At 37.6% G+C, this 26,715-nt stretch overlaps 2 protein-coding genes across 4 annotated transcripts; one reads left to right on the top strand and one right to left on the bottom strand.

Annotated features, from left to right (window-relative positions):
* Positions 1–10,576: 10,576 nt before the first annotated feature.
* LOC105391256 (pupal cuticle protein 36a) lies at positions 10,577–14,556 on the bottom strand. 3 transcript variants are annotated; one of them, XM_038112776.2, is made up of 8 exons: positions 14,404–14,556; positions 13,643–13,667; positions 13,086–13,092; positions 12,740–12,952; positions 12,110–12,320; positions 11,825–11,855; positions 11,735–11,744; positions 10,577–11,045 (listed from the first exon to the last, which is right to left on the bottom strand). In XM_038112776.2, the coding sequence occupies exons 1-8, from the start codon at positions 14,450–14,452 to the stop codon at positions 10,833–10,835; spliced, it is 759 nt and encodes a 252-aa protein (XP_037968704.2). In that variant the 5' UTR covers positions 14,453–14,556; the 3' UTR covers positions 10,577–10,832. The 3 variants fall into 3 exon arrangements, with proteins under 3 accessions (XP_037968704.2, XP_048489372.1, XP_011561020.3); XM_048633415.1 differs by lacking the exon at positions 11,735–11,744 and having other exon boundaries at positions 10,577–11,053; positions 11,826–11,855; positions 14,404–14,555; XM_011562718.3 differs by lacking the exon at positions 12,740–12,952 and having other exon boundaries at positions 14,404–14,551.
* A 2,628-nt stretch (positions 14,557–17,184) lies between these two features.
* On the top strand, positions 17,185–22,485 carry LOC105391255. Its single transcript, XM_011562717.3, has 3 exons — positions 17,185–17,776; positions 19,476–19,656; positions 22,238–22,485. Exons 1-3 carry the CDS (start codon positions 17,346–17,348, stop codon positions 22,409–22,411), a joined length of 786 nt encoding a protein of 261 aa, XP_011561019.3. The 5' UTR covers positions 17,185–17,345; the 3' UTR covers positions 22,412–22,485.
* Positions 22,486–26,715: the final 4,230 nt, after the last annotated feature.

Below are 26,715 nucleotides of genomic sequence, written 5' to 3'. Positions count from 1 at the left end.
ACTCATTTTGACCCGGCAGCTCGCCTGGTGCTGACCGTGGACGCGGGCCCGGCGGGGCTGGGGGCGTGCCTGGCGCAGGGCCCCGACGGACAGGAACGACCGTTGGCATTTGCCTCGAGGACACTCTCAGCGAGTGAGAAAAATTATAGTCAAATCCAAAAGGAAGCGACGGCTATAATTTATGGTGTAAAGTACTTCCACCAATATTTGTATGGGCGTGATATTCCGTTTGTACTTAAGACTGACCATAAGCCACCCAAGTAGCAAAAATATGTGCAATAAAGGTAACGGCCACGTTCCTGTTTTGCTAATATGTGCTGTAAAAGTCCCGTAATTAGTCGAATAATGGTCACGGCAGCGCTGTCTCGACGCGAAAAGGGCACAAATTATACAGCAATTCAGTGCTATGAAAGTCGAGTGATTGTAACCAAGAAGCTTATATAGTAGGTTAAAAGTCGAGTAAAAGTAAACTGTACCCAATTTAGGGTTGTCATAGCAATTTTGTTGCAGCTTCTACACTAAGGGTGCAGTAACAGCGATGTGGTGCTCATTAATCGACTAATAAGTAGAATAATAGCTGTCGAGTTGCTACAACTCTTCATTTTTGTGGGATAAATGCAACAAAATTACTTTTTCCCCACTATTTAGCTGAATTTTAGTCACACTGTTGCAGAAAAATATATGGAAGAAAATCTGTGGATTATTGTGACTGATCTATCGTAATGACTGATTACAAAAGCATAAAGGTAAGTAAGTCTCCATTAATAACTAAATGAGTTATTACTAGTGCAATTTCTATTGTTGCATTTTACACATTCGTATACGAAAAATCTTAGGCGCATTTAACTTTATCGATAAAGTAATAGGAATTCTTTAACATATGTTTAAGGGCTACGTTAAATGTTTCTTAAAAAATAGTAAATATGGTCAAAATTAATTAAATAAATTATAAAAATAAAATAATAGCCATGTTTGTTCGTATATCGCTATTACAGCACTATTAATCGATTTTTGATGCAATAATAGTTACAATGTTGCACTAATAGCAAAACAAGCAGCCATAATTAAATAAATTTAGGGTTCCTCAATGCAAAATCCTTAGCTTGACTAACCCGAGTTGGGGTGAATGTCATTTGATGTATTTTATTAAATGTAATTAATTAACGATTGGTTCATATTTGCTTCATTTCATACTTAATGATAAATTAGCAACTATATAATTATAAAAAAAAACTTCATTTTCTTCACACGATGAAAAATTTATTACATTGATTTTCAGAATAGAATATAGCAAACATTTAAAAGTGATTGATTGATTGCAAAGCAAGCAAGTATACAACTTGAATAAAGGAAAAAAGATACTAATCACGCTTTTTTTCCAGAATGGTTTTCAAGATTGTGCAGACAATTGAGAAGGGAGGATATGTTTTATGGACCGAGACACCAGGCCCACGATTTCTTCAGTTGTTTTCTGTGGAACAACGGAACCACTTGACGTTTCGGCCATCGCACTTGACGAATTTTGAGACAAATACTTTGTTTGAACCTTAGTTTGAATTTTTCCGTATCTTTGTTTTAATTTTCTTTTTTAATTTCCATGACTTGTAATCCATTTTATCACGTAATAAAAAAATGAATGTGCAATGGAATTATTTATTTGCTTGTCACATTAAAATACTATAAACTGTATAAACGTAACCAAAATGCTGTTACTGAATTATTTATCGAATTAATGTGCCATAAGAGCATTTCAAATAGTATGTGAGCTATTACAGTTATTTGAAAGCTTTTATTCGAAATGTCGATTAATGAAGCTATAAGAGTTACAATGATGCAGTATAGTAAAATAAAATCTTTTATTCAGCATATTAGATCCAAATAATACAATGATGAGTAATAGTTCTATAATAGCAACCTGAACAATCAATAAGCGAATTAATAACTCTTAAAGCTCTCTTTCAGCACTAATGTGTGCGTTAAATAAAATAAAGCAGCTTTTATAGAAATGTCGAATAAACGGGCTATATAGGTCGAATATAGGTCGAGTAGATGTGTATTCGACATTGTTACAGCGCAAATTAGATAAAAATGCTTATTAATAGCTGTACCACTTTTATGGCACAATCTAGTAAAATTTCAGCCATTAATCAATACTTATTCGATTTTAAGTGCTATAAATGGGCCCTTATTCGACCATTTTGCTTGTTGGGCACTTATCGCTATCTTTGGTAAAAAAAACGGAGTTTCAGTGATGGCGGCTTCTAGATTACAAAGGTATGCGATATATCTATCCGCATATAATTATGTAATACAGTACTTACCGTCGGAGAAAAATATAGTTGCAGATTATTTTTCTCGAGCACCACTGCCGGTGCGACACACGGAGCTGGAGGACGCGGAGGACGCCGCGGCGGCTCCTCTGCACTTTCTCGATGAGTCAACGTTACCCGTATCAGTTGATGACGTCAGGACGGCCACAGCGGCTGATCGAACGCTTCAGACAGTCATTAAATACATGTTAAAAGGGTGGCCTCGCAAGGTAACTTGCGCCGCTATACAGCCGTACTTCCGTTGCAAATCCGACTTAGAAGTAGAAGACGGTTGCTTACTGCGTGGCCACAGGGTTGTCATACCGAGTTTGTTGCGGGAACGTCTTATGTACGAGTTACATAAAGGACATTTTGGCATTGTAAAGACGAAAAGTTCAGCTCGAAGTAGGATGTGGTGGCCTTATATTGATAAGGACATTGAGCAGTGTATAGGTAACTGTAGCACGTGCACCGCACTGCGCCCCGCGCCGCCGAGCGCCGCCCCCGCGCCCTGGCCGCGGCCCCCCGGCCCGTGGTGGCGCATACACATCGATTACATGACTATTGGGCAAAGGGTATACTTAATTGTTGTAGACGCGTTCAGTAAATGGCTAGAGTGCTTCCATATGAGCAGCGGAACGTCCACACAGGCTCTTATTTCAAAATTAAAGTACCTATTCTCCAGATTTGGTTTGGTAAAAGTTATATGTTCAGATAATGATGCAAAAATTAAAACAGTAGAATTTAGAAAATTTTGTGATGTAAATGGTATTGAACACGTGACATCGCCCATATATCACCCAGCCAGCAACGGCCAAGCGGAAAATTCTGTTCGTACCTGTAAGAAAATGCTCAAATGTATATTAAGTAAACCTTCTAGATGTGTCGATGAGGACTTGCTCGGGTACTTGTTCCAATATCGAAACACCGTACATTGCGCCACCGGCTTGACCCCGGCAAAGTTGATGTATGGACGAGATCTGCGCTGTAGATTAGATTTAGTTGTACCAGCTAAAAATACCGATAACACCAGAAACAATGTGTCTACTAGTATAACCAGTTGTAGTAGAAAATTTAACGTTGGTGATCTGGTTTGGCTGAGATGGTACGTGTCTCGCAAACCAATTTGGACAAAAGGTGTCATACATAAGAAAATAGGTCAGCGACTTTATTCAGTTTTTGCTCAACAGTACAATGAATATGTAAACAGACATATAGATCAGCTGATAAGGTTCACGGGCACAAAACAGGTTGATTGTTGTGTTGGTGTTGGTGCTCGCTCGCCGCCGCCGCCGCCGCCGCCGCCGCCGCCGGTCGTAGCGTGCGCGCACCCGCCCCCGCCTACCTCACCCCCGCCGGCGCCTTTGCCTAATGTAGTGACTCACACTGGTGACGTCACCTCGAATATTGTCACGATAGATGAGCCGAATGATGAGCCATTTGTGGATGCTTTAGGTGGTGAGGAAGGAAGGGATTCTGTCGAAATAGAGGATGAGCGACCGGTAATTAGTTCAATCGTACAAGAGTCCGAATCGGTAGATCAATCTGTACCTACCGCATCTAATGACCCGTCGCACACCCTCGCACATAGATATAATCTTAGACCTCGTAAGGATATTAACTATAAAAAGTGATAATTATAATTGTGTTTCTTGTGTCACTCCAGGTTTCCAAATTAGACCGGAAGGAGTGTAATGTATGTAACTACGCGGGTACCTGCAAGTCAGTAATAAACTACCGTTCGTTACGCACACTCGTGTTTCATTGCCACCTAAGTACCTAATTATCTTATACTTCAAATATCCTGAGGTTGGCTGGTAGAAGGTGCTCTTAGCATTTTCATTTAGCCCACCTTTTGTACATGTATTTTGAATATGAAATCATATTAAATATGAAATCAGCCGATCCAAAAGACTAAGGAAATCGGGTTGGTCAGTAGGTACTTACAGTTAAGTGAACGTTGCTAAAAATATCCGCCACGGACTTAGGGAAGAGATAACGTGGGTTTTTCATTTCTATCAGCTTGACTGGAGTGGCGGGTGTCGCTGGGGTGGCGGGTGTCGCTGCTGTAGCCGGGGTCGCTGGAGTAGCTGGGGTGGCGGGGGTTGCGGGGGTTGCGGGGGTCGCAGGGGTTGCTGGAGTCGCAGGGGTTGCTGGGGTTGCGGGGGTTGCTGGGGTTGCTGGGGTTGCGGGGGTCGCGGGGGTCGCGGGGGTGGCCGGTGTTGCCGGGGTGGCCGGGGTGGCTGGTGTGGCTGGGGTGGCTGGGGTCGCAGGGGTAGCCGGGGTGGCTGGTGTTGCTGCCGTTGCAGCAGTAGCTGCGGTGGCAGCAGTGGCAGCAGTGGCAGCAGTAGCAGCAGTGGCAGCAGTGGCAGCAGTAGCTGCGGTAGCAGCAGTAGCAGCAGTAGCAGCAGTAGCTGCGGTGGCAGCAGTGGCAGCAGTGGCAGCAGTGGCAGCAGTGGCAGCAGTAGCTGCGGTGGCAGCAGTGGCAGCAGTAGCAGCAGTAGCTGCGGTGGCAGCAGTGGCAGCAGTGGCAGCAGTGGCAGCAGTGGCAGCAGTAGCTGCGGTGGCAGCAGTGGCAGCGGTGGCAGCAGTGGCAGCAGTGGCAGCGGTGGCAGCAGTGGCAGCAGTAGCTGCGGTAGCAGCAGTAGCAGCAGTAGCAGCAGTAGCTGCGGTGGCAGCAGTGGCAGCAGTGGCAGCAGTGGCAGCAGTGGCAGCAGTGGCAGCAGTAGCTGCGGTGGCTGCAGTGGCAGCGGTGGCAGCAGTGGCAGCAGTGGCAGCAGTAGCTGCGGTGGCAGCAGTGGCAGCGGTGGCAGCAGTAGCTCTGGTGGCAGCAGTCGCAGCCGTGGCGGGAGTTGCAGCTGTGGCTGCGGTTGCAGCAGTAGCAGCAGTGGCAGCGGTAGCAGCGGTGGCAGCGGTAGCAGGAGTAGCAGCGGTGGCGGCTGTAGCGGGCGTTGCGGCTGTGGCGGCTGTTGCTGCTCGTCCGTGTATTGCCGCAGCTTCAGAATCTGGATAATGAAATTTAATGATCATTGATATGCTTATGCTTATGCGTAGTTTAATCATGAAACTAGAAAACAATTATCGTAGATTTACAAACAATACCTACTTATAGAATCCTATAACACAACAACAAGAAACAAATGTATACTTATTCAAATATACAGGGTGATTGGAAAGTCGATGTATTCCTTTAAATGGGTTGTAGACGAAGGCATTTCCAGTCGATTGAACCCCATAATACATTATCCGAAAGTCAACCATTTCTGAGTTATTTAAGTTTTAAGTTTTTTTTTGTTTTTTCCAAAATTTATGTTTAAAAGAAAATATTTAAAAAACTAACCATTTTTTAAACATGTTTTTTATTGTTTTGTATGAGTGACACCTTAGCCAACTAATAATAATCATTAAATGCGCAATATTTAACTTAATTTAGACACAGTGCTTCAAAATAGATGAAACATTAAGAAAATGTTACGAAAGGTGAAAACAAAAATGCTTAATTAAAAAAATAAATATCTGACCATTTTTCAGGCACTACAGCTTAAAAACATAATCAATTTATCAGCTTTACAATGACATAATTCAATCTAAAATCGATTAAGGTATGACCAAGATATAGCCAAAACAACCGCATAGGCGGACAAATCTCAGTAGGGAAACGAACAAGATTTTGTTCCAATTTTAAGGTAAAAAGTATTGTAACTGGACTTTGTAGAGATCCAAACCATTTACTAATTATTGTGTTCTAATAGTGCGGTTCCTCAAAGGCACAGATCTAGGACAAGGTTGCTTCACCGAAATAATGCTGGTCCGATAACACGGTTAGCCGATTGTAATTTTCAGTTATGATTGGTAAAACAAAATAATTCTTTACAACCCGGTTCCCCAAAACTACTGATCGACGACGGTCCGAAAACATGATTGGCCAGTAGCACGTGACAGTAGCACTGTTTGACAATGATTGTTTTAAATTCAACGTGTTCAAACACTGTGCCAGCTGAAAAGTTTCACCGAACAGTGTTATAGGAGATGCAATTTAGTGGTTAAACAATTTGACAAACTGTGCTGTCGAAAAAGCATTCTATCGTTGAACCTATCGTCATCGAAAAGTGCTTTCGGCTAACCGTGTTATCGGACAAGCATTATTTCGGTGAAGCAACCTTGTTGTAGTCGATATGTGCTTTTGAGGAACCGCGCTATCGGAGAACAATAATTTGTAAACGGTTTGGAGCTCTACAAAGTCCAGTTATAAGACATTTTACCTTAAAATTGGAACAAAATTTGTTCGTTTCCCTACTGAGATTTGTCCGCCTGTGCAGTTGTTTTGGCTATATCTTGGTCATACCTTAATCGATTTTAGATTGGAATATGTCATTGTAAAGCTGATAAATTATTGATTATGTTTTTGAGCTGTAGTGCCTGAAAAATTGTCAGATAAAATTCTTTTTTAATTAAGCATTTTTGTTTTCCTCTTTCGTAACATTTTCTTAATGTTTCATCTATTTTGAAGCACTGTGTCTAAATTATTTAAATATTGTGCAATTAATGATTATAATTAGTTGGCTAATGTGTCACTAATGCAAAACAATCAAAAAAGTATTTAAAAAATGGGTAGTTTTTGAAATATTTTGCTTTTAAACATAAATTTTGGCAAAAACCTAAAAAAACTTAAATAACTCAGAAATTGTTGACTTTCGGATAATGCATTATGGGGTTCAATCGACTGGAAATACCTTCGTCTACAACCTATTTAAGGAATACATCGACTTACCAATCATCCTGTATATTCTATTCTAAGAAATTATAAAGGTAACTTAGGACCTAGGCATTTTCTCTTGCGTTCATTCAAATGCCAATACCAGTCGTGCTCACGCTCACGCTTATAAACATTGAGAATGAAGACGAGTTGTTCTTTCTATGCTTATAAAAGTGAATAGACTTAAATGGCACTAGGTACATATGTAGAAGAGTTACGTACCTACTTAATTTTAAAATGCACTCACGGGCAATGAAAATGTTCCACTTACAAAAATTTGAGACCAATTGACCGCAATTTTTTATAACATTAAGGGGCACCCTAGACCTACAATAATATTGTGCAATATATTATGTATTGTGCAATAAGATTGAATTGCGTTTTGTATCCAAATGGCGTTTGCTCAATCTTCAATATTAACCCTAGACGATCAATTATATTGCACAAACTTCAATATTCCGCAATATACTCGTAATTGATCGTCTAGGGTGCGCCTAAAGGACATTGGGCGTTTTGTATGGCAACTTTCCCTGCTTGTTGAAAAGTCACGAACATAATCCAAAATACTTTTAAATCATAGTGTTACCAACAAGATTTAATATTTTGTAGTTATTGTAAATCAAAGCAATGGGAAAACGTAATTAAGTAGAAAATTTTTATTCATATTTAAAGGTGACTTTTTCGTAATAGGTATATTACGTAATACATTTTTCATACAAAAAATTCCGATGTCCTTTGGATTTGATCAAAATATTTACGTTTTTAGTTGGTATTTTTTCTGTCTATGGTAATATTATGATCCGCTTTTAAATGCACTTTAGTATTGTAGACGGTGACATTAAGCTAGTCTTTTCTGATAAGGGATAATTTGGTCTATTGTCAGTGGACCTTTTTCATTGCTCGCGAGCAACAGAGAGAAGTACTTTATGTTCCTTCCTCGCTAGTGTATACCTAAATGACGAAGGCCGTGGACTGAGTGCTAGGGCCCTTAGGGGACCTTTAACCATGTCCAGAAGGGGACGATGACGTTGGCGATGATTAAAAGACGGATAAGTTATAAAGGTATATTTACTTACCGTATGTAGTGAATGTCGCTAATGCAACCAAAACAAAAATAAACTTCCACATATCTAATATATTCTGATCAAATGTATCGAATTTGAAATGTTTGTTAAGAATGATTCTTGTTGAAATATGCCAGATTATATATAAAGTATGTTGCAACCTTATCGGCTCCGTCACTTGAAAAGTTCACTGTGACAAGGATCAATTATTGATTGCCGCAGTTGCAGAGGGCGCTAGTGTCTACTCAGTAGAGTCTGCTGGAAACTGTCAACAGATGACGCGACCAATGCAGTAGCGTTCTAGCCTATTTAGATTAGAGTAAGCAACGTAAAAGTGATGTATAATGTATAAGTATATGAGTAAGTAATTATAGTAAGTACATATTTGAATAAATGGGGTAGTAGTTAGTCCCTGACTGCTATTGCTATGCCGAAGGTTACGGGTTCGATTCCCAGTTGGGGCAGATATTTGTTTAAAAAAAGATAGGTACCTACATATTTGTACTCGGGCTTTGGGTGTTAATACGTATCTATCTATGTATCTGTGTAGATTATATTAGCTGTGCGATACCCATATTACAGGCTCTGAGATGTCCCCTCACCTCATATTATTAATACACTCACGTGCAATAAAAGGGTCCATCTGCCATTGACGTTCCATATGTTTCGGGAAATTTCTCATTGCCCGTGAGTGTAGTAGTTGCAGCATCATCTGACTAAACCTGCTGAGAGCGAGAGAAGCCTCTGGTAGTGATGTATCCCCTGATTGACCCCCATACAGATACAGGTAACAGGATGTTCGTAACTTGGACTAACTTTTTTTTTGTAATTGTGGAATACTTTGGTTTTTTCTTGTTTCGGACCCATGTCCAAAACCTATTATTATTAACCTATTATTTTCTATGATTGATATTATTTTTCAATGTAAAAATGTATCCGATTAACTTAGAGTCACCGTACAGAACGTATCCTCCTGAAACTTGCAGAAATTGTTCCTTGTATGACGTAGGATCCCGTCGAGAAACGATTTTTAAAAAATCGATTTCTAAAGGGGAAAAGGAGGGTGCAAAGCTTGTATGAAATAACGTGATTCTTATGACTAATCGACTTAAAATTTAGCATCCTCCTATCCATCCTTTATCAGAATTTATGGAAAATGAGTTGAGTGAGTAAGTTCCTTGGTTCTTTTTTGGCCTAAGATTTATACATTTATTTTGACACCTCATTTCAAAAACGGAACAATGAAAATGAGATCTTCGTTTCATTTAAAAAGTAACTTCGCGATATGTTTTATATCGGTTTAAAATAAAATAAACAGTCTCTGACTTTGATAAACAATCTGAACTTTAGATCTCATGAAATCATTCCTGGTCATTAAATCATAAACTGCGATCATAACGTACACTTGATCGGCCCTTCAAACGAATATATTATGAGATGCTTTTTTTGTTGTGTATTTATTTATTCAAGGTTATAATATAAATTAACATTTAACTAATGAAGCCTAACCTAATTGTAAATAAAATTATGAAAACTGAACTAAAAGATAAAATTTTAAAAATTCAAAGTATTCGCCTCAAACTTAGTCTAACTAGTCAAAGATGCCGCCTCGTATCGTTCCTGGCTCGAAAGTGCCCAACAAGCCAGCCGCATTTTTATTTTTTTGGGGCATGGAACCAATACTTATAAGCTCAGTAGTCTTTGAGCCGAACATGTAGCTTCTTTCACTATTTCAGTTAGAATAATAAAATGATGTGAACAACTGACTAAGCATACGGTTTTTTTATTAATTTATAAATAACTAATCATATCACTCATGCATGGAACCCTGAATACGATTACAGTTACCTATTGTGTTTATATGTTTATAATCATACCTAATCATTGATTGTTTCTCCGATTAACTTTGCTAAAATGACTAATCATTTTTGTATTTTTCCATTGAAAATTTGTGTTCTAGATTGAGCCTACTTAGCTCTTTCTAGACTGACACTCGTCACATGTAAAGATAAGCAGGATATTAAACCCTTCATTTTGTGATATAAGTACTTGGAAACTTTCCACATATATTTTCAGGTAATTTACAAAGTATAGGTACTAATCGTAATTTTAGAATGTATATATCCCGAATCACCGTTTAGTTAACTTACCGCACCTAACTAATTTGTATTATAGGACTTACATTTTAATAGGTTACAAAAAGTACTTTATAGAAATCTTGTCCGAATCTTAAACTAACGCCTGATTTAAAGCAATGCTCAAGCTACAGTAATGTGCAAGTTCTCTTCTTAACACTGGTTGATGACAAAAACAGTCAGTGCGCAGTGGTTTATGTGACTATAAGTACATAGAGTTGGATTTTGGGTTTCTCATATCCAAGACCTGTTATGCTTGGTTTTACAGACAAAAGGAGTATTAGTACGAAAATAGTAAAAGAAAGAAAGGAACATTTTATAAGTTATTTACTTAAAACAAACAAGCGGCACTTCGCATTATTAAATTATTTGTATCATTCAATTATAATAAAGTAAATTAATAATTTATACAATATAGATAATTAAGTTATCCATAAAACTGTCGAAATATCAGAGTACTTAACAGATTACTTATTGGTCATTATCAATAATAAAAAAATAGTTTCAAAAATAGAACGTAAAACACTGGCCACCTATAAAATGCGAGTCGAGTAATCAATTTACTTCATCATTCATCGACGAAATAATTAGGTTCCTCGTCTCCGTTCTGGTCGTAAATCAAGCTATGTGTCTTAGTCTTGCCGTTGTCGTTGACGTGGACGGTCGTGCCGCCCACGCGCTTCTCCTTGCCGTTGTTGTTGACGGACGACGAGAATGACGACGTGGACATCCCCTTGTGGAACTTCCTCGGCCCGGTTTTCTTCATCGGCTCATTCTCGAACTGAAAGGATAGAATTGTTTGGACTACGAACCGTTTCTCAAATCACCCATTTCCAATCCCACCATTCGCTGAATGTTCAACGACGGATGGTTCACCGAACGAATACTCGGTTCAAGGGTAATTTGGAACACGGTTTTCACTCATAACAACATAGCCTGTTGGAAAACGTAGATCTGATATGTACATACATAACTTTTTTTAATCGTTTTATTAAACATTATCTTGGTGAAAACATTTTTAATAAACAGTGCAAAATTCGTTAAATGCGGTGCAATAATTATTTGTATTAGTGCCCATTTAAGGTTATTGTACCTATCATTAGTAGTCAAGTAAAGAAGCTTTCAAAAACTGAAGTGCATAATAATGGTATCAGTGCTTATAAAAAATGCGGTGAAATTCAATGGATGATTGGTTTGTAGCTTCACACCGTGTTGTGCCGGGAAAATATTATACCTTACTATTGGGTAGACGCTTGTATACTAAAACAGAAAACTATAATTTACTAACTTATTCACCAGTAATTAAGAGTAATTTTTACCTTCACAAAATAGACTGTGTATATTATTTTTGAAATTTAACATGTATTTAGTGTTTATATTACTTTATATCTGTTTTGATTAAGTAAATGTATATTTGTTCTGAATAATAAACGTAAGAAAATGTGCTAATTTACTCTTCTGTAAACTCACCTCAGAGGGGCTGAAACAAACAAATAAAACGTTAATAAGTACTCTACACCTTTAAAAAAGTCCATATTTTTTCCAATGAAAATTGCTTACGCTTCCTCTTCAGCTTCATCCTCCCCGCCGACTGTAAAAAATAAAACAATAAAAATTTAGTAAGTTCTACTGAAACACTGTATTTATTTCCTAAAATACGGAAAATATTTATACGTGTCCAGGGTGCATTATGATTGCTCTACTTTCAACTTCGTATCTTATATAATCCTGTGATCAGGTTTGAAGTCTGCCTGCATTGATGGACCGACGTAGTATCCATTTAGGGTTATTATCTATGTCGATAACGGACTGCAGCGACAGCTTAGAAACCATACAAAAACGTACGTTCAAAAGTCTCCACTTTCCCGTCCTTCATGTAGGTGACCTGCGTCTTGCCGTTGACCGAGGTCATGGTCATGCCGGAGCCGCCGTGCGCCTCCGCCTGCTTCATGATGTCCTCAGGGGTCAGTGGCTTGAACACTGGCATCTTGAAGTCGAAGGTCGGCAAGACAGGGCCGAAGTTCGGCACGCCGGGGAAGCCCGGCAAGTGCGGGAACTGGAAATTTAGTGATGTTAAGAGTGTGGTGGGTTGGAGAAGTTGGACAAAGGTGGATGGGTCCACAAACCCGCACGAGGCCAGCGAGGTGGACTAGGCTTAAAACCATTTCTTCATTGGAAGGTGACCCGTACCCTAGCAATGGGGACGTGATGGCTCGTGAATCTCGTGATGATTATGATGATGGCGGGATTGGTTGGACACTGAATAGTTGTGGCAGTTTGCTGACTGTCCGGTGCGCCACCGCCGCCCCGCCCGCCGCTCCGAACGTGACGTTATACAGTTGATACGTCACTCGGCTAGGTTCTATTCTTATAGTATTGTATAACATACACTATTTTATCCATTAAATGCTTATGCAAAAAACTTATATATTTAGTAGTTGTACATAAAATTCACACAGCAGTTGCCTCACATACATTTCGCTTGCCAAAGTTTGGTCTTCTATGACCAGCCCAGCCTGAGCCGGCTACTGATGCAGCACCGCCTGCAAATGACGGCCCGGCGACGGCAAAACCGGGACCAGCATATGCAAAGGATGGGCCAGCGGAGGCAAAGCCTGGTCCAGCGGAGGCAAAGCCAGGCCCTGCGAAGGCTAATGGCTCATCTCCAGCCTGGTTCTCGTCCGAAGCCTGAGGGAAAATTGTGATATTTACCCTCCTGATTGCGAGGGCTCAAGTTATGCTACATGCCCACTAAGCGATTTTATCCGTCACCATTTGGCTATGTCACCGCTTGCTAGATTGACGCAAAAAATATGCTTACCCTATTTCTGAAACAAAGAAAGCAATGATGAGAAAAAAGTTATAAAACAAGGAAAAATTCAGAGGTTTTATAATTACTTATAATGTACTTAATCAGCTGATCATAGAAAGATCATAGAAAGCAATAATATTGTACCCAAAAAATCTTTAATAATATCGAAAAAAACCGAATTACTGAGTGCTCTGTCAGATAAGGCACACTACAGTTAAAGTTGCAATCACTGGATGTACGAAACTGTAAGGACATACCTCTTTAATTTATTTTAGCATGATGGTATTAATGGAACTGACAAAACCAAATAATTCGGTACCTTCATGATTTTTTACTTGTAGAATGTGGGACCAAGCTTGCAGGGTCATATATACAATTTAGTTCAGTAGTATTTATCTATATATTTTTTTGTATTCTCCTGAAGTACCTAGCGTTTTTTTTCAAATTCAAATATATTTATTTGATAATTTTTAAATCAAAGTACATATAAAAGATAGTGTACCTAGGTACTGTCAGATTCGATTAAAGTATAAATTAGATTATAAATTTTAGTAAAAACCACTTACCCAGCAAACATGTTGTGGAACTGAGCTGTAAAAAAATAAAAGAATGCAAGTAGGTATTTCAATTTATTTACAATTTATAATATAAGTGAAAGTAAAGGTGAACATAAATAAAATGACGCACGTAAAACAAATAATCGTTATGTTATTTGTTCACTCTGTTGTTTCATCAATTCTGTATAATAATGGCGCAATAATTACAATTAAACAAAACATCTGTCTAAAGACAAAATCACTAAATGCTTCGTTATAATAATATGCACCGCAAAATCATTGAAAACTAGCTCATTTTATAAAAAAAAAAAAAAAAAAAAAAGCTCTAGCTCTGCAGGTCTAAATAAGACTGTACTTTAAAATTATAGTGTACTACCGCAAAAAACTTAAAACACTGTTTAACAAGTGTTTAAAACGAAATTTGACAGATTTTATAGCCGTTTGACAGCGCTAAACACTTGTTAAATACTGTCTAAGTTTTTGTAGTAAGGCCCATAGAGTTTAACTCTCTTTTTAATATCATTTGGAATCATCTGAAAGCTATTATCTATTTGGTTGTGCTTACAGGTTTTTACCCATGACTCAAAAGAGGGGTGTAAGTAATAAGCTTAACTGACCCTCTAGAAAACAAACACTTATTTGGTGTATAAGTATTCATATAGTGTTCGTCTTCGCTTAGTCAAAATCACTTAGTACTAAGTACTAGTAGAGTACATTAAACACTTAAAAGCATTGCTTATGAATGTTACAGGAATCAATAATTAAGTTACCTTGTGCGCCCACGAACATCACGACTACAAACAGCTGTATGAATGCCATGATATGGCAAATTATTTACTTTCTTAAACACTTCTATCCCTTCTATATATGTATTACAACCGTAACAGTCAAAAATATACTGAATCAGTATTTTTTCATTTCATATTTAAGTAACGCGTGCAAGTACAGTGTTATTGTCACACACACGATCTTCAGTTGTTCAAACATTACCATGTAAATGAGTTCTTAATGTTTCTCAGAAATGATTGTAATTATGAGGTCATACTTACTGAAGTTTTGTTCCTTCTGTGTACCTTTAGTATAGTCATATCTGACCAATAGGCATGTACGATATTTACGAGTATAATGTGAAGCATATTTTGTTAATGTCTTGAAATGGAAGCATCTAGAGTGTAGATGTAGAATCCAGACTGTGTAACTGTAGTGCTGGGCTTATTTCTTCAATATTTTTACATATTTACATACCTACATATATTATAATGCTCACAACTATATAATCCTCGAAGGGAGTCTGAGGTGACTCACCAAGTCACTTGCTTCTCGCTGTTAGGTACATTTGTACTCACGTGATTGGTCGCGAGACTAATTATTGTGTTCAAATTTTAAAAGAAATATTTTTTTTTAATAAATAGGTATATAATATTAGGGCCATTCGGTGTCGGCATTTTGTGGGTGGAACTTTTTCATTGCTCGCGAGTCGCGAGTGTTCTATCACCGAACAAATATTCCATGTATTTTTACTGAAAAAACATATAGATGATTTATGATACATCACTTCTCATACTTATTTATAACTAATCTAATTATTACGAGCCAATTAGTAATGTATAGATCATAGTGATAACTCACTTTACGAAACGTTTTGTCATGCATGATCATGACTAATTACCAACCCTATGTTGCCGTGAAAACGCAGTAAAAATGGTCTATAATATTGTTTATTCATTAATCACTCTTGTGATTCAGTATCTAGACATCAAGACCTAATTATTGTTTTATAAATATATTTTTTATGTTGAAGGAGTGATTAAATAAATAAACAATGGCAACAATCCCATATTCTTTATTATCTTTCATAATTTCGAATTCACAAAACAACTGCAAAAAATATACGTACGATAATTATGTCTTTTTATTACTCAAGAAATATTTGGGAAAAGGCAAATTTTCAAGAGGGATCAAATTGAACAAAGGACGGGCGGTTCACTCCCTTGCTACTGCGGATTTCAATGCCTATCTACTTATGGTCAGGTGTGTCTCTAACCCCCTTATTCATAGAAAAGTTACAATACGTTTTAACTGATAAACTGTTTTGTCCCTCTCTGTCAAAGAACAAATTGTTCTTTGTCGGAGAGGGACAAAACAGATTATTAATTAAAACGTTCTGTAACTTCTCTATGAATAAGGGGGTAAGAATTTAACAAATTGATAGAGGCCTTTTAAGAATCAACTCGAAACAAAATGCTATAGATGTTGCGTACCAAAACAGTAGCAATACTAATATTAGTATGCATTGGCCATGCATGGTTACGCAACACACATGAACGCATCGATCGGTGTCGTGTGATGGGCGCGGTATTGACATTGAACAGTTAAATTTAAACCATGTTTAAACATTGCTTCATTTCAAAACAAACACCGCGTAGTAAGTATCCGAAGTTTATTTGCTTATGTTACTATGCAACCATTGGATTTGATCTTAAAACTGTTATCTGCTTTCCTATAAAGCCCTAAATTCAGAATGTATGCGTCCTCTTAGAGCTATTTTTTCATGTTGACTCTTGTGTTCTTTTCAGTAAGCAAATCAAATAGCTTCAAAAGTTATACCATTTAGGTTTAATCAAACTATTTTCCACAGGGTGTTGTGTTGTTGAATGCGCTGCCGCGTCACCGTGCTCCTGCTCCATGCGCCTGCGCACGCCACCACCGCCGCCGCCGCGACCGTGACACCGGACGTGCGGCCCCGGATGCGAGCGGTAATCTCCACCAATTGCCATTTAATACTTATGTATCATCTCACACGCAAAAAAAATTAAAGGTATTGGGAATGTAGGTAAGTACAAGTACCTATAGTAGAAAATTATTGGTCCACGGGCCGACCACAACTACCTACCACAAGTCGTCGAGTTTGACTTTCATAGAATTTCATAGACAGTTTTCAACAATACCTTGTAAGATTTTCAGCCTGTCTGTATTTTGTTTTTCAGAAAAATACTTACATAGGTACTTAGTTGAACTATAATAAATTTGATATATATTTATTGGTCGATAACAATGGCGAACGCCATAATACGAGACGGGTTTCCCCAATGAGACTGCGCAGGTATCCTGAAAGCCAGAGACAAACAAAGGTCAGGTTGGAACAATCAGAACATTATGGCTGCAAAAGGAAGTTCGACTATAAGATTGTTAGCTTGAATTACTTTTAGCTACCTATCAATGATGACTGTATACTACCAATATAGGTTGTACCTACTAAGTTTTCCTAATTAGGCTGTGAAAAAAGTCTAGTTTATATTTTGTGATACTTAATACAATTCTTGACACTAAAACATATATTTATTTATTTATTTATTTATTTCAACTTTAACACCAGCAGCTTATACAACTAACATTTTTAAGACAGACATTAAAATTATAATTTCGTTGTACAAGCCAATTAAAGGTGTACACAACATTATTACCTACGACTCTACATACTACAGTGAAATTTAAACTCCTATCACTTATCACTTCATTATCAGTTGTGCAAATTGAAGATCAAAGTTCACGTGAGGCAGTGGCGGGGATTCTCAAGCCAGGACGTCCGCAGGCCGCGTGCCTCAGTGGGTTTTCTGAAGGCTGCGGCGCGGGCCGCATGCCAACTACACCTGACCTCGCGCGACCCTATTAAAACCAGCCTGCGGTCCATCCGACCCTAGTATCCTGCACCATGCCGCCTCTCTGCTATCTCCTCCTCTTGACTTCGCTACTGAAGCTAGTGAGCGCCGCTCCGGCTAGTGGGTTCGCGTTCCCTGATGAAAGAAGGAGAGATAAGAAGTTGGAGCCAGTGATCACTCCCCCAGTTCTGCCGTATATTGAGCATTTGGAGCGTGACCCCAGTACTCTATTGCCTAATGAGACGGGTCCGGGATTCAGGCACGCGCCACCGCCGCCCCGGGGGGGCAACAACCCTCGGTTCGGGAGTGGGTTCAACGTGAAGCCGTCCCGCGACGGGGGGCTGACGGCGTCGTTCAGCGGCAGTGCAGCGACTCCGTTCGGCAGCCAGGCCGCCTCGCAGTCGTTCTCGTTCGGCTTCAACCAGGGCTTCAGCGCGTCGCACTCCGCCAGCCAATCAGCGTCGTTCTCTTCAGGTTTCGGCAAGTAAGTTTGGCGGTTATTGTTCTTATTGTTCGTTTGCTTGCGTATACTTTATAGTTAACATACTACGAAAAACACTTTTTTACGTACTCTTACACATAAATTACATAGGGTTAGGTATCTTCTTTTATTGAAAACTATATAAAATATATATAGATAAAAGTTTCGTGAAAACCTATGAAGCACAGGATCTGTAAGAGGCAACCTACCGAAAAAAAACTAAAGTAAAGAAATTGGAGGGCAGTATTTTATCTACCAATTAAGTAAGTATATATAGGTATATTGTATAACCTAAGATATAAATAATATAATAATAATAATAAAGCCTTTATTCAATAATAAGTTTTACAAACATATGCATTGACTTTAGTTTAAGAAATTATTACCAAACAAGTAATCATAATAATGCAAATATTGACAATTTAAACAAATTAATAAAATAAATTAACAGTTTAAAAAAAATACATTAATCAATTACAGATACATTAATAATAATATTTTTTGTATCTACACTACATGCAAAGTGTTAAATATAAAAATATGTCTTGAAATTAATCCAATATTATTATATCCAAATATCTTAAACAATACAATCATTCAATTAAGTAAACATTCGATTAATATCTAATTATAATTATAATCAATATAAATTTACCATTAAATATTATGCAACTCAATCAATACGTAACAAAATTTAATAATACCATTAATTTATATTCACATTAAAATTATGTCATATTCATTTAAGTCCTTTATAGGACATGGTAGGCCTCTCACTGAATCTATCAGTGAAATCTATAAATAATATACTTATGATAAATCTCATTCATTAAAGTATCTTAATATTTACATTAGGTAAAACAGATCAATAACAACAGAATATCAACATATGACTCTTCATCTATAGATTCGGCACCACCACCGCAACGCAAAACAACATTACATTTTATTTCGAAACTAGATGCTAATGCTAACTGCTTATGCAAATATGCATGGAATCTCGAAATCTATTTAAATAATTTATGCATAGGTATCCTTTTGGTGAGCATATGATAATACAAAAAACCCGTATAAACGGCAAATCTTTCAACTTAGTAACAGCGCGTCTGTGTCCATCGAACCCTTTAAACTCGTTTGTGGTGAACTCTAGGAAGCTCGTGCCATCTAGTCCTAGATCAGATGGAGAAACAGTTAGGTACTTAATGGAGCTATTTATACATATATTTTTCTTAAGATTGTTTGCAGATTTGTAATAATTTAGATACATACATCAGGTTATCGGTATCAAACCTATAGACACTTCACTTTGACTTGCGGTTAGTACTACCTGATATCAATTAAAAGGGGCTGTATCCACCTAATCAATAAAACAACAACTCGTTGTTCAGATCTCTTCAACTAATAAACCAGAACATTTCGAGAACAATGATCCCAATTCAATAATCCCAATGATTCAATGCCAGTGAGCCACAGACAGACCACCAAACTGTTGTGTTATTGTTTGTTTTTGTATTGTATTAATTTCTGAATTGTTTTGTTTTTGTTGTCAGTGTGTCTAATAAATCTTTATTTACCTCATGGGTAGAAAAAAAGTCCACTTTTTAAGACGCGAATGAACTATATCAGAAGTGTAAAAAAATTAAATGTTTATTTATCTTTATCTTTACCAGCCTTACCTCACGAGCTATCCACTATGTTTCAGTGGCGGCTTCAGCGGCAGCCAGGCGAGCAGCCAGGCGGCGTCGTTCTCCGGCTCCTCAGCAGCAGCAGCAGCCTCCTCGGCGTCCTCCGCAGCCTTCGCGGGCGCCGGCCACGCCGCCAGCCAGAGCGCAGCCTCCTCCTTCGGGTTCAACTCTATAAATGGACTCACGCCCCCGCCTGAGGTGAGAACGATAAATGCGTTGGAATTAAATATCGGCTAATATATTATTTTTACTCATAAGAATTATAAGGGAAGACAGGACAATTTACCAGATCTTCCGTATCATAAAGTCAGTCAAGCACAATGTATGGAATAACTTTTCAATCATGTTCTATTGAATTTAATACTGATTTACCAGTCTTTGGGAAGCCAACGCCACCCCTTAGGTATTACCTTCTCTTTAGAGTAGTTCTTATGTTCCTTGGGTATAGCTGACAGAGGCAAACGCAACGATTTAAAATTAGTTAATAACATAATGGACCACGATATTTTCCAACCCGGATCAGCTAATTACACTCAGATACACAAGCTAGATACTCTTGAAAATAAGCAATAAACATCCATATTAAATAACCACCCGAGGCGAATATGTAATACGATAATATTACACACTTCATAACTATCCGTTTAGCCTGGATCCACTTGTTAATTGAGGTCAATATACGTTGTGACAGTATTAACAAGTTAATACAACACGTCACCTTGTGTTAGCCGCAATGACATCTCACACACAGCCACCAGTGGTCACCTTGATGACCGATTCACATCTTACAACCGATTGTAAATAGAATCATAATTGCGTATAAAGGCTCAGCAACCAATAAATTGCTGAAATACTTATGACATTATTAGCGAAGTTCAAATTCTGTTTTGAAAATTTGTTTCCGCATCCGTGTTGGTTTTATCATGATACTAGTAGTACTAGGTTTACTTAGTAATTTCAAAGCTAAATCGGTGTATCTTAATAGCTTGTAAGTTTAAAATAAAACGCATTAGGATATTGCAGGCAAACATGGATGTACTACCTACCTGTATAGTGTAGGTATACTTCCAAAATCCAGTAAAATAGGAACAATTGTTACTTTTATAAAAATAAATAAAAAAGAAATACTTACATAGTAAAAAGGTGCTTAGGTAACTATAAATACAATTACATCATTAAATTAAATGAAGAAACTAGATATACAGAAAATAAATAAACATAATAAATATTGTCCAGGAAGAGAATTCCAGCAGATATTTTACTCGTATGATAGTGAGTTTTGCAAATAGGTAACGGGGCAGCGGCAGCGCTAATACGTAAAAATCATTTTAATAGATCGCGGTTATGGCAAAGTTCACGCGCGTTTATTCCTTTTTTGGCGTATTTACTATAAATGAGATACCTAAAATGAGATTTTACAAAATCATTATTTTTCTTCAAGCTTGTAATATCTGCATACCACCCAAACGTGTTATTTTATTTGTCAACTGTTATAAATTTTAGAGCTTATGCTATTTAATTATTCAATAACTGTTTAGTCCGTCGCGCCGTAGGTATTTCTCTGAAACTTCGATTTCACTGTCAAACATCAACTGGATTTTTGTACAAAATGTTTTTTTAGAATATTTAGATGATGCTCACACTTCATACATAACGTGTTTTGTTTATATTTTTTATATCTTTTTGCATATTAAAATGCAAGATAAGAAAAATATAAATACATTATTATAAACACTTATTTTGGAGTAATTTCCGGCATGAAAGATCATGGAAACTTTCCGATGTCTTTGACCTCTGACGGATCGACTGGTTCTTCTTTGTGTTCCATGCAAGTTCAATTTTTTTATTGTTTTCTTGGAATATTCTCGCTTTATGCCTAATTAAGTAATTATAAAAAGGTTTAAGAAAGTAAAGCAATATCCAAAAAAATATAGGTATGTAAACAACTACATTACAGGGGTCAATGAAACATCAACATTGTAATGACGTTAAAACTACCTTTTTAATAATCACACAATCACTACTCACCAGGAAATAACTTACAGCTTATCGGCTCACCATGTATTGTGTGCAATGGCCTCACCTGACGGAATCATAGGATGGGACGGGATGAATTCGCCACAAATTGAGCTATATCATCGCGGTCCAATTAACAACAATGATGTATAAGATTACATTTGAATAAAAAATACATTAAATATAATGTTAACTTCGATTATTAAATGCGCTCGCGAGCAATGAAAAGGTTCTAGTGACATATCAGCAAATGACTCCTAAACGGAAAAGGTACAAAGATGTCTTACTGCCAGTTTCTATATCTCTATTTATCCATAACTGGTAGTTACTTTCATACGATTTTGACATAATGAAATGTTACAATCTGTCAAAATCGTATGAAAGTAACTACCAGTTATAGATAGATAGAGTTATAGAAACTGGCAGTTAAAGCGTCACATGAGGAGGTGTGACATAGATCCGTTGCACTGGGAGACACAGGCTAAGAACCGATCAGAGTGGAGGGATGCTGACCTGCCGAAGGTGCGGTTGCACTTTTACAAATAAGTTAGGCTACAATAGCCACCAGAGAGACTACATGAGAGAAGCTTGCAGTTACGTTGACCAAACACGGTCAGGAGAGATCATATTTAACAGTCAAAGCAAATTGGGACTTTTTAGTGTCGCCATTTTATAGGATTACACATTTCTTAACACTCTGATGAGTCTGATGAACAACAGATCAATAGTCAAAAATTAATATTGGTCTTTCCTACATTCGCAGGCATCGTTCGGCGAGGATCTACTGGACATCCGGCACCGCGGGGCTCCTGACTTCTTCTTCCCTCCAGGCCTGGCGGGGAGGAGCAAGGGGGTCGGAGCAGCCACTTTCAGGAGTGGACGGCCGAACACCAAAGACAACGACGACTTTATAGCCGCTCTATTCGTTTCCGATTAGACGTGCTATTTTTCTAGTCTTTTAAGTTAATGCGAACCTAGGATATTATGTGCGAATAAACAGTATTTATTATTTATCTTTAAAGTAATATTACTTACTCATACTATTATTCATTCGCCCTCTTCCCCGTTCACTCTTTATCTTAGGCTCTCTGAGTTGTTGGATATTAAGACCTTGCATTTAAAAATAACAATTCGATAGAAGGCTTTTAAAATCCTTAGTCGCCAGCTAATACTAATACTTTACTTACTAGTAAGAGATAATATATATTATTATATAGCTATCATTACCTATATAATGATAATAAAATAAAACAGGGGAGATGGCGTCGTAGATCTAGCGCTCAAGGTGATTTGATAGATTTAGCACATTGCTTTGCAAATGTGTTAGTGGCCATACCTACTGAACATATAATCATTGTAATTTGGCACTCTACGCTACTGATTGCTCTCATTACTTAGCAGCTTAGCTTAAAGCATTATAATGGTTAAAGACACAGTTGTTTGGAATTCACGTGCGGGCAATTTTGGACCCAAAGGAAGGACTATTGCTCACATTACAGTACACACACACGCGTAGTATGGAAGTAACAAGTAGGTACTAAGTAATTGTACGTTTGTACTCATTACTTCCATGGTGCGTAGCTCCTAAATACATACATGTCAATGGTGGCTGTCAACGAGGGCATTACACAAATACTGACAAATACACATAATTCATTATAAGATGTATGCAAATAGGCCATGGAAAAATATGCGTTTTAAAGCACCTGAATTTTTGGTATAAGTACATCTAGGAATTGTATAATTATACTTATCCAAAATATTTCAAATTCAAATTTCGTTAAATTTTAACTATTCTGAAACTGAAATGTGCCAACTGTATGTCACAGACCATAGAACAACGCGGACTCGGGTGTACCCTCGGGAAGCGTCATAGCGATCTTTCTTGATACAAAAAAGTCTGCCAATTTTTGCGGGGGGAAATTTTACCGTTTAGCTTGATTATGTCCCATTTGACATGTCATTATGAGTTTTAATTCCCAGCAATAAGGGTTATGTGGACTGACATTTAATAATGAACACAGTGTCGTCATTTTTATTGCCAATGGATGTAACAATTATCGATAAGTGTTATCGATGGATTCGAGAGGATGGGTTGGAAATACTAATTATAAATTATTTAAATTATGAATTAAACGAAGCATTTATTTACATAACTATGTATGAATTATATATTATACTTACTAACTTTTGTAACTATCATCACGACCCATTTCGTCCCCACTGCTGGGGCACGGGTCTCCTTTCAATGAAGGAAGGGTTTTAGACGTAGTCCACCACGCTGGCCAAGTGCGGGTAGGTGGACCCCAACACAAGCAAGCTTGTGCTGAAAGAGTTGTCGGGTAAGTGGGCAACCCGACTGTCAGATGTTTTCAAGCCGCCCGAAGGCCTCTGACTAGGCTTAACGACTGCTGCCGAAGCAGCAACCGGGACCCACGGCTTAACGTGCCGTCCGAAGCACGGAAGGGTCTAGAAAAGATCCACTTAAAATCGGTCACCCATCCAATGGCTGACCGTGCCAGTGGTTGCTTAACCTCAGTGATCAGTTACGATCACTGAAGCCCGCTCGACTACGTTGCAAAATAAAATAAATTGTGAGATCCTTTAACTATGACCTTTTTTGTCGATCAATACATAAATCTACTTACTGGTACATCAATATTGCATTTTTTTGACATTGGTTGCTAGGCAACTGCTAATAACAATAAACCATGACCAAATCTGTGATCAAATCCGGAATCCGGATATTCTATGAATTGAAGCTATCATTTTAGTATGTAAACAAATCATTTTCTATGAAACGAACGCTTTGCCAACTAGATTGAGTCTAGTGAAAATTGAGACTGCAACTAGTTTTTATAAATCGGTGGGCCTTTCTGGCCTACCACCCCGCCAGAGGGGAACGTCTGCCTATTTCGTCTCCAGACCATTCATACTCAATGTCACAGACGGATGTGTAGCCAACGGAATGTTTCTCTTGAGAGTTTTGCACCGTCAAAACCTTTCAGCTGCGTACGATTCACCGGAAAAACCATTCATGCATGAGAGAATCGACGACAGAACCCTAAAACTTATAATATACTCTACGCCTACAACTATACGAACTTTTCGTTGACACAATCTTTCAGCGAAAAGGGAAAGGCTATGTTATACTTTAGTATATTATACATAACTAGCTGGCCCGGCGAACTTCATACCGCCCTCTACTACCCTATCCTCTATACCCTCCCCAATTATAAAACAACCAATATAAAGTTGAATTTTTACAGTATTAATAATCTTGAGTATAAGTAAATTTCACGTCGTGGCTGCAATGAGTGCATCTGTAGTTTCCTCTTTGGCCATTCTACAGGATATACAATTACTTACGGTGGCACTGTAACTACGTATCAGGTAAATAAAGTTTCATGCATTTTTTTCGTTAATAGCAAAAGTATTTAATAGTTTTTATGTCATTGATATTTTACTGGATGAGTAACTATTTGACAATGTGAAACAGATCCTAACTTTAGTTCAGATTCATTAAACACTACTGTAAATATCAACAACAATATTGTAAATATCAAAGATTTTTAACCGACTTCAAAAAAAGGAGCCGTTTATGGACCGATTTTGAAAATTCTTTTTTTGTTGTATTGCATTGAGCTCCCAGGTGGTCCCATTTTTTTTCAGAATTTTAGTTCACCCCCAAGGGTGGGTAAAGGGGTAAAAACAGGGTATGAATTTCCATTTTGGGCACCTAGTAACCGATTCTAATGAAATTTAGAACGTAAATATAGTTCTTATAACAAAAAAATATGATGGTGACCTTGAGCTGATCTGATGATGGAAACGGAAGGCAGTCAGGGGAACTCCTCAACGGTATATAGCAACTACTTCGTGTTTAGGCTTGAATGATTCGTATTGATTAGTAGGACTTTTTGGTATCATTTGCACCTTACTTTTGATTAAAAATTATTGCAAATAAACTAAAAACTATAAAATAAAATAATAATTAAAAAAAATTAAAAACCGACTTCAAAAAACCACTAAAATGTAAGAAATAATTTAAGGTTTACACAAATTCTACTCGTATGTGACAGTACAAATATACCTAAGCAGGAACTGTTATTTTTTGAAGTTGGTGCCATATTTCTTTAGATTACTTTGTCACCGCACCAGGGTGGATTTCAACAAGTCCTAAAAAATCTTCATTTCCGTGGACTTTTTTATCTTAAGGTTTTTTATATTAGAAAAACGCTTTTATTAAAGTTTTTGTTCATGTTAGTGTTCTTACTAAATGGGTAGCAGATAAGTTAAAAACTTAACGAGATACGGATGATTAAAAATTTCGTGCCACGGCGATGAAACATGCGTTCACGGCAATGAAACAAGCGTCCACGGCAATGAAACAAAGGCCCACGGCAATGAAACAAACTTCCACGGCAATGAAAGAACTGTATACAATGGAAATAAAAGAATCAATCCACTGCATTTTTTTAAAAAGACTGTGAGGGAAACGCAAACTTAGACAGGTATGTATGGCAGAAATATTTGGATAGATATTGGAACGAAAGAAAAAACGACTGTATGTATAAAAAATAAGAATATAGTATGGAATTCTCTAAGTAGCATTGTGGGGTCCGTATTGCGACTTATGAAAGAAAATGTTCATTTCACACTAATAACGTTCACAAACCTTGATCATAAACCTTACCTATAACATATATATTTTCATAAGATATAATATCCAATTTTTATACTGTTCATTTTATGTAAAATTCATAAAATATACTATAATATGACATAATCTGTGCAGAATTACACAACACCGGAAAAACACCTAGCACCAAAAAAATAGGTGCGGTTAGGTGCACATGTTGGTCAGCTAAGCGTCCCCCTACATAGCGCCAATAATAATAACGCAGTCAAAACTCCTTGTAGGCTTGCACCAAAACCTAAACATAGAGCGTCTCCCGCTTCGCTTTTGATGAACATGTGCACTTAACCGCTCCTCCTCGCTTTTCTCGTCATCGCACCTATCTTTAAGTTGTGGTGTTAGAGGTTTTGATGGTGTTGTATAATTTAACACAGATTACGTGATATGATAGAATATTTTATGAACTTTATGCTAAATCATAGTATATTTTAATTGGTATAATAATATGAAATGTACATGTTATCATCATCAGCCTATAATCATCCAATGCTGGACATAGGCATCTCCCAAGGAGCGCCACAACACTCGGTCCTCGGTCTTCC

The sequence above is a fragment of the Plutella xylostella genome, chromosome 5 (genome assembly GCF_932276165.1).
Source record: "Plutella xylostella chromosome 5, ilPluXylo3.1, whole genome shotgun sequence".
Classification (NCBI taxonomy): Eukaryota; Metazoa; Arthropoda; class Insecta; order Lepidoptera; family Plutellidae; genus Plutella; species Plutella xylostella.
This window is presented reverse-complemented; position numbering and strand designations above follow the sequence as displayed.

What these genes read in the sequence shown, in the direction of transcription:
- LOC105391255 (XM_011562717.3), top strand. Translation starts at nt 17,346, where the DNA reads ATGCCGCCTCTCTGCTATCTCCTCCTCTTGACTTCGCTACTGAAGCTA. An exon ending in TTCTCTTCAGGTTTCGGCAA is followed by an intron (nt 17,777 to 19,475) that starts GTAAGTTTGGCG and finishes ACTATGTTTCAG; the next exon opens with TGGCGGCTTCAGCGGCAGCC. An exon ending in GACTCACGCCCCCGCCTGAG is followed by an intron (nt 19,657 to 22,237) that starts GTGAGAACGATA and finishes CTACATTCGCAG; the next exon opens with GCATCGTTCGGCGAGGATCT.
- LOC105391256 (XM_038112776.2), bottom strand. Translation starts at nt 14,452, where the DNA reads ATGGCATTCATACAGCTGTTTGTAGTCGTGATGTTCGTGGGCGCACAA. An exon ending in CAAACTTTGGCAAGCGAAAT is followed by an intron (nt 12,321 to 12,739) that starts GTATGTGAGGCA and finishes CTAAATTTCCAG; the next exon opens with TTCCCGCACTTGCCGGGCTT. An exon ending in GAAAGTGGAGACTTTTGAAC is followed by an intron (nt 11,856 to 12,109) that starts GTACGTTTTTGT and finishes TATTTTTTACAG; the next exon opens with TCGGCGGGGAGGATGAAGCT.